The sequence below is a fragment of the Metopolophium dirhodum genome, chromosome 1 (genome assembly GCF_019925205.1).
Source record: "Metopolophium dirhodum isolate CAU chromosome 1, ASM1992520v1, whole genome shotgun sequence".
Taxonomy (NCBI): domain Eukaryota; kingdom Metazoa; phylum Arthropoda; class Insecta; order Hemiptera; family Aphididae; genus Metopolophium; species Metopolophium dirhodum.
Window position 1 is genome coordinate 125,362,587 of NC_083560.1, and position 9,116 is coordinate 125,371,702.

General features: G+C 27.0%; 1 protein-coding gene across 1 annotated transcript; it reads right to left on the reverse strand.

Annotated features, from left to right (window-relative positions):
- Positions 1-993: 993 nt before the first annotated feature.
- LOC132935118 (uncharacterized) lies at positions 994-8,714 on the reverse strand. The gene is made up of 3 exons (XM_061001575.1): positions 8,117-8,714; positions 1,918-2,704; positions 994-1,424 (listed from the first exon to the last, which is right to left on the reverse strand). The coding sequence occupies exon 2, from the start codon at positions 2,686-2,688 to the stop codon at positions 1,969-1,971; it is 720 nt and encodes a 239-aa protein (XP_060857558.1). The 5' UTR covers positions 2,689-2,704; positions 8,117-8,714; the 3' UTR covers positions 994-1,424; positions 1,918-1,968.
- Positions 8,715-9,116: the final 402 nt, after the last annotated feature.

A 9,116-nucleotide genomic window follows, 5' to 3' on the forward strand; every position in this document is an offset into this window, starting at 1 on the left:
TATAAATATCCATAAAATTTTATTTGTTGGGTAAAAATGCGTGAAAATTTAATATAAGGCTCCTGATATATAGTTCTAATAGCAGTTGAAAAATATTAAAAGTACATAGGCACAATTTTTTTTATAAGTATTTAAAGTTTGATATTTGACAAAATTTATCAAAATCTTAAAATAATCATTGTAATTAAAAAATTATAAAATGTACAGTTTTCATAACTAAGGATTGAAAATTTAAAAAAAAAAGATTCTTATCATCCCTCCTTTCCAGAACAAAATATCACTGGTACAACCCAGGATCCAGATATTAACTTCTTTTTAACCAAGTCCTATTTTTTTTTTATAAATACCTAACTTACATAACTTAAAACTTTCAAGGTAAAATATATTGCTAGTTAAATAGGTACGTATTAACTTACAACTTAATGTTTACTTAACTTAACTAACACCTAAATTCTGAGTGAAAGTATAACTATAAGTCTAAATAAGAATTATTTATTGGTTTTACATTGGATATTTTTTTCTTTTCGTACCACTATCATATAGAACACTATTGGAACTGCTCTTATGTAGGTTGTAAAATAGAAGCACCTCCATAATTTAAAAATTTGAGTTGGTAATTTGAAGAGAACTTTCAGGTTTAAACAGCAATTATCCGAAATTAGGTTTTTTTTCGGTCGGATTTGTATACAGGGCAAGGTACATTGATATCAACTATTTACCCACGTGAACCGAGTTTCAAATAAACCCAAATACACCATGCGCAATATTTAATAATTTTGTTTCCACACAAAGTAAAGTAATACAGCTAGTACTTCTTTTATTTATTTAAATAATATTATTGAGGCCTTCTTATCCTTATGCTAGTGAAAAGTAATCAAGTGGTTTATTATTATACATGTTTACAACATTTTAATGTAAGCCATAAAAGAGAATTTAATTGTTAGAATTCATGTACTCTGTTGAGAAAACAGGTAGGTGGTAAAAATAAATATTTATTCATTAACTGATTTTTATTTCATAAGCATGAGTTTACATTTGTTTGAACATTGATGTTTTCAATTTAATATTTGAAAAAACTAAATTAAATAATGTAATACAGTTATTTTATGAACAAGCACTGTTGAAGAACAAAATAAATGAGATAAGAAAAACATTTTACAAGTAATTTTGAAATACTAAAAAAATATGAGCGTATTATTCTAAGCAATTCCAGTTATTGCATTACAAAAAATATAAATACATATGTATGAGAAATCATTTTACAGATAACTACAAATAAACAATTTATAATATCTATAAAATATTATTGTAAATTAACAAAATATTGGTAACAGATAATCAATATTAGCTGCATATTATAATGATAAATGTATTTGAAGTACATCTTAATGATCATATTTCTCCTGCAACAACTTGTGAGGAACCTGTAATTTAGTAAATATTATATTGTTAAATGTATATAAAAATAAGTAACATTTTATAATTCAATTTTACTACTTAGAAAATTACCTATATTATAGCATAAAAAGTAAATTTAATGTTGTTTACATATTATTATCCCAAAAAATATAAACTATATTAAAATAAAATGTAAACTATTAGGGACTACAGTTTAACCAAATGTCTCTTATTTTTTTATTTGTAAAAAAAATTTGACTAATATAATATTCAGGTTAGTATTACAATATTTTAAGAAATATCTACATGTTTTTTTAATTATTACATAGTATGTTTGGTATATAAATAATTTGAAACATAAATTATTTTTTTATTCATATTTGTGTTTACTGAATAAATTAAATATGCATTATTTAATTAAATTTGAATTAATCAATAAAAAAAATATAAATAAATATTCTCTAATACAAAATTGAATTCTTTAATGCTTCAGTTATTTGTTACAAATAATTAACCTACCTTATTAGTTTAAATATTAGTTTGATTATGTACTTCTTTTGAATGTCCATTTTACTTTAATGGAAAACGCATGATATTACTAATATCGCCAAAAACTCTTCTACTTGGTAAACACAATCGTCTTCTTTCAACATGTCCATGATTTTCTTTTTCTGATCGCATGAATTTTACATAAGATTTTTTCTTTTTTTTAGCTGATGGCGAGTATTTTACTGCATTATGCCATGTTTTAGATACCATAGACATTGCCAAAATGTCTTTTCCGTGAAAAAATGAAAATATTTTTTCGGTTACAGGGGCAAAATTATAACGCTTTGATAAATAATACATAAAGTCTACTTTTTTTAGGCCTTCTAAACTAATACGTTTATGATAAATACTATTAAACAAATTAAGATTTTTAGTATTTAAAAATTTAAAGTCGTATTTATTACATGGATTTGTTTGATGCATTTGAATTTGAAAACAAGAAAAAGTACTTAATTTTTTTGAAGGTTCTTGATTTAAAAATAATAGTGGATCACAATTAGTAACTGGATCTTTTACCTTGGAGCTCTCTTTTAGTTTAAAAACACCATAATCTAAATTATGAGTGGTCGAAGGCAGTTTACGAGCACCAACATCTGTTGATGTACGATTACAAAAAATAGGAACCAAAGATGAATCATTATAAAAATTGGAACTAGTTGTATGTATGAATCTGTAAGAAGTTGATGTAGATGTGAAAGACTTGTTAACACAAAGAGATTCTTCATAAACGGTTTTAGACATTTTGTATAAGTGATATCTAAAATATAAAAAAAAAAATATATAAACATAGGTAATAGTAATGACTAATGTTAATTTGTATAGTAATAAATTATGAATCCTAACCTAGGTTAATCTATCTTATACTTTATATAATCAAAACACTAACAATGTTAAAAAAGCAGGTAAGTGGATGTCGCTTTGCTGTACAGTAGGTTACAAGTGGTTCAATGTATAATGGATTGTATTAAACTTGAACTCAATGATATAAAATCATTTTATAAGAAAAAAGATTCTGAGCGGGGACCGGTTTGTCAGTCTGGATTTTTTATATTGTTATTATTAATTATTAATTATTATAGCCTGTAAGTTGAATTTAAACTATAATAGGTATTATTGTTATTTTTATTCCTTTCTATGGTGATAAATAAAGCGTTAGAAATTAAAATCCCATGTTTAGCGGTTTTTTGTAATTTGTTGGTGGTTTTTCCTAAGGCATTAAATAACTATTGAGAAAATCGAAAAATTACCTCCCTAAAGTACCATTTTGATCCAATTTGCTAAAAGATAAGGTACTATGTATTGAAATTGAAGCCCTCTCTTCTGGTAGAAATTTTGTATACAGGATATAAAAAAAAAATAAATACCATTGTAAAACCACTAGTATCTTAGCTCCGCTCAGAATCTAAAAATAATAATAGTGATAGATTTATAGGTTTTATTGATCCCTAAAAAATAATTATAATATATCAAGTTAGCATTGAAATAATTGGATGGTACCTGGGGTAAAGAGAAATAAGAGAAACAATTTTTTTTTTGCCTATTTTTATAGATTATTAATATCCACATTGATTGACATCAACAAATGAAAAAAAAATGTAGATTATCTATGAGGAAAAGGGAATAATAATCAGCCATTGTACAAATAGGAATAACTCAACATATCTTTAAGTTTTAATACATTTGGCAAATGTCATTTGCGCATTATTTATGGCTCATTCCCAAAAAGCTGTTTTTCGTAATCATATGTGAACACGTTTATAAGTTTATAGCATTGCTTTAGGATGTAGAAAGTACTATTTAAGGTTGTGGTTAATAATAATATTATATTATAATAAAGTTCATTTGGCTTAATGGAGATACCAGTCAATTAAAACCACAGCTTAATTGACACAATTCTTCAATTGCCAAAATAACATTATGTTTGCAATGTGTTCATCATTTATTTGAGCCACAAAACCATATAATTGGGAAATTTTAATCCATGTCTATAGCTAAATTAAGTGATATGGATGTCTATTCAGACTACATTCAATGTTAATCGTCTTGCCTTTTTATCATATATAATATAATTATTGATTATTATAGCTTCAAACAATGAAGATTAATGATAATTTTTCCAAAGGTTAATTAGTTAAAAAGTTAATTTTTTTAGTTAGTTCATTTTGTAATAAACTTAATATGTAGCTTAAGAATTTAAAGAATTAGTGTAACAATTTAGCTTTTTTGGTTAGTTAGAAAATTAATACATTAAGAGGAAGTACCACCACGTGCTACACGCATTTGTTGTCTCCGTCTTACATATGAAAACAACATAGTCAAAAACTGTTCTGAGCGTAGTAACTTTACTTCCTCTGTATTTATAGTAGAATTACCAAAATTCCACTACACACAGGGAAGAACTTTATCTGTGACGTAGCGTTTTAATTTTTATGATAACACTTGCCAATCATTTTTAATAATTAAATAAAAAAAAAAACCCAATGTTCTCAAACTGATAACTTTAATTGTATTTATGTTATTAAAAAAATAAGTCACAGACAACGTTTATCCCTATGCGTTGTGGAATTTTGGTAATTCAACTATAAATACACTGGGAGTAAAGTTGTTACACGCAAAACAGTTTTTGGATATGTAGTACATTTGTAAGAAAGAGACAACACATGCGGGTAGCACACTAGCACGTCTTCTTAAATCAAGTTTATTTATATTTAAAATATGCTGTAAGCTTGAAAATGTTTATTTTCCATTTTCTATTTTCATGTTTTTATTCTAAAATGTTCATGAAATGTACAGTTCTCTAAAGTACCTACTTACAATTTTAGATATAGGATCTATTTATAATAAATTGTATTTAAAACTAATTATATTTGTGTTTAATACTTAGCATATTATACAACAATTTTAAATTCAAATAAACATTGTGTACTTTATTTGATAATTTAGTTGACACAAACATAGAATTACATACACCTCATATATAGTGTGCAATATGTAAGAATAGTAGGTAGGTACATAAGGTGTATTTTTTTTACAGAATATTAATACCTATATCAAAAAAGGTAAAATAAACATTAATACATGTGATAAAATAGAAATGTTGATGTCATTTATATACATAATATTAATATTTTTCACAGCAATCAAAATAATATACAGTGAATACAAAATTATAATTTACATTTTATATTTTTAATATTATGAATAGGTACTCAAATAGGTACTTATGGGTAAAAATAAATTATTAATAAGAATTTTTATAACTATTGCCTACACTATGCAATTGCTGTTGCCTATTACATGGTCTATTTTTTAATAGTTAGATGAGTTTTTAAAATGTATGAAGATTACCTGTATTTTATTATAAAATTAGTTCATAAAACTCAGTACTTCTAATATAGGCAATACTAATGGTTATAAATCGAGCACAGAAGTGGATTTTTTGTTGGTTATCACATCTATTGCCAAGATATTCAAGGATAACTTAGGACAAAAATTAAGGCAGGGAAAATGTATTACCCAAGCCACATTTCTATAGGCATAGGTAACTAAATGGGTTCTGGACTGAGCATATGTTATACCATGATAATTCAGTTTTAAGTGAGTTATGAGCATTTTTAAATAGAGCATTTTTATATACCCTACTATAACTTATAAAATTGAGATTTTCCTCTTGTAGTATTGTTTCAAGTCTATAATTAATGTTAATAAATATATATTATCTAGGTATAATATATATAAATAAATACTAGGTACATAGTTCCCTGTGCCTTGGTGGGCCAGGCTGTCCCTATAGATAATAGTAATTGGTTTCAAGACACTACAAATAAAAAAGTATCTACATTTTGTAGTGCATATTAATATGATGATTAAAGACCGGATTTATATTCTCTTAAAATACCTAAAATATGATGCTAGTATTCTCTAAAAAACCTTCAAATATTCTCATTATATTCTCTTAAAAATTTAAAAAATATGCAAAAATATGCAAAAATAATCAATAAACATCATTATTTGCTTAAATATGCATTTAAAAATTTTTTTTTTAACATTAATTTAATAATGAGGTATTAATTAAGTATCAAAAGTTGCGTACCTAATGGAATACTATTGCAATTAAATAAGAGTTGGAAATGATAAAAAAAAAATTGTAATGTTCAACATTTTTTTTTCTGGGTACCATATATTAAAATTCAAAATAAATACAATTTTTTTCTCACAATTCACAAAATATTACAAATTATGCTAAATGGGTTAAATATTCTCTAACCCATGAAATATTCTCAAATATGTAAAAAAAACTTTTTTCTACGTATTTAGAATTGAACAAATCGTCCACATTTTTTACTCTCATAAGACTGCATGGACCCAGAAACGATATGTAAAAAAATATAAATCCGGTCTTTAATGATGATTAATGATAATATAATTTAAAAACTCTTAAAGTACAGTATAAATTAGGTATATATTAATTTTGAGGTTACCTACCAATATTATAATATTGTATTGTGTTTTTAAAATACCCTATTTATATGAAAAACAATGTTCTTAATATTTTATTTACCTATATTAATAAGCTCGTTATTTATAAGAAAAAAAAAATTTTATTTTCTCTACTGATAGGCAAGGCTGGGCATTAACGAGTTAAAAAGTTTAAGTTAAGTTTAAAAGTTAATTTTATTTTAACTTTTTAACTTAACCAGTTACTGTTGGCTTTTCATTAACTTAACTATTAACTTACTAAATTTATGTCTTAATTAACGTGAAATTAACGAGTTAATTTTTCATTTTAAGAAGTAAGTTAAGTTAATTTATTTTGTTTTTAATTTTATAATATTTCACTGTTTCAGTCTATTTTGTTTTTATGTCAAAAAATGTATATCGTAAATTGTTTAAAGTTAAAAATTTATATCATTCGAATCTAAATTATGTGGAAATACTGTATGAAGTATTAACACTATATCCTATAATTTAGTTTTGTGTTGGAAAAAAATTAAGTACGCTAATGTTGTATAAACAAATTAACTTTTTTTTCAACTTAATAAAAAGTTAACAAAAAGTGTGTATTAACTTTTAACTTAACTGAGTTAACCTATACTCTATAGTTAAATTTACCTTTAACTTTTAACTTTTTGTTATTGGTGCATATTAACTTAACTGAGTTAAAAAAAATTATCAACTTTCCCAGCCTTGCGCTGATAGGTATATAAATTAATTAAAAAATTTAGAAAAGGAACTTATTTACAGCTATTTACCTAGATACCTAAATGTTTATTTTTTAGTAATTTTTAAAATATACCTACCTAGGTAATAGTATTTTTAACATTTTTGTAGTTTTCAGGATATAACTATAGGTAAATAGGTACATTAAATTAATTTAATAAACCTAGCAACGTAAAAATGTTAACTTAGGTCTTTAGTTTATTTATTTTTATAAAATATTTATGTAATAAAATCATATTAACAAAAGCACTTTTTAAACTTTTTAGAGAGGGATGGGATGGGGCCATGGGGGGGGACATAAATTATAATCTATATAACTCATGTCCAAATATAAAGTTGAAATATTAAAGTAAAAATGGTTTCATTATTTTGTTTTTTTTTCAGGAGGGGAAGGGTTTTACCCTAACCCCCCCTCGCACGTGTATAACGTGGGTACAGTACCTATGATTCATTTCTAAGCCATTAAATTATTTTTAAGACTTAAGTAAAAACAATCAATTACCTAGGTTACAGTTTCGATTTTGGTGAATAAATTATTTCCCCCCCCCCTTGTTTTTACCCAGTGACGTCTCTACCAACACATCAAAATTTAATACACAAATGCCCTCGATAATTGTACATATTATTGAATTTATTGTTAAAAAACGGAAAGGTCATGCCACCGGTTGGCGAAGAGACCTATAATAACTAATAAGCGGAACATGAGGAACGTTCGATCAAAACAGAAAAACAATACACGATTATAATAGCCATTGAGCTATACACCTATAGCAAATTCATCCTATTTCGAAACGTTTTCATAAGATCTAACCGAACCGAATTCGTCCGGTGCGATAGATGGGCCACACAGCACAAGCGACACAGATTATGAGATGCTACCGGCGTACCTGCCTACAATTAATTCTATTTTAATAACTAAGTGCATTAATTAAAAGTGTATTGTTCATACCTTTACAATTCCGTGTTAGATTCGTATGAGGACGGCGACAATGGACGAAGGATTTCAGGTCGATGACTTCTTTGGTAACGAACTTCGACGACGACGAGACGGGTTGCCGTCTCGTGAACAATGGACAGACAGACAGAGCTGTCACAAATGATGACACGCCGAAGTGCGGGTCGGTGTGAGTGGGCGACCAACGTGACTGACTTCCAGCTGATCGCGTCGTCGAGTCGACTCAATAATAGAAAAATTTGGAAAATGTATGTATATTAATGTTGTCGGTTGATCGCCGGCGACGTCGATCAGCGATTTTCTCTATCACCGTTTGCCGTCGGGTACAATAATAAAATTATTATTATCTATAGACGTTTAGCTGGCGGCGAAGACGAAAAACCACAGCGAAGTGCAAAAGACAGAAAACGATAAGCCGTACCTAACATTATTCTTGTCGTCGGTCCGTGAAAATGTGCGATGATAAGTGATAACGGAGAAACGGACTACTCTTCATAACAATAATATTAATATATTAATTTGGTAAACCGAATAGAGACGGTGACCTACGTGCACACAGTATTCACGGAATAAGTAATAATTCACCAACTGCTGGCTAAGAAGAAGAACGTATTTTACGGTGTCAATCGGGAGGACATAACCCCCCCCCCCCCGGCCTTCATCACACAAAATGCGGTCGCCGACGTCTTAATCTATAAATATTTTCCACTCGTTTTTACCCGTAATACTATAGGTACACCGCGCTACTATTATAATAGTATGACATATTATGTAGAAAACGTACTATAATAGGTACATTGATTTAGCAAATACCTATTAATTATTATTTATTATCCTCGGTAGGTAGGAATAATATATAATATTTTGCATTCGTAGTTATTCGGTCGTTAATGACGATATAGACTATTATAGTTATTACTTATTACTATAGTTTTTAGTAATGATAAAATACCTTCCTACATATTCCAATTTTCGTCGAAATATCAACGCACGT

What these genes read in the sequence shown, in the direction of transcription:
- LOC132935118 (XM_061001575.1), bottom strand. Translation starts at nt 2,688, where the DNA reads ATGTCTAAAACCGTTTATGAAGAATCTCTTTGTGTTAACAAGTCTTTC.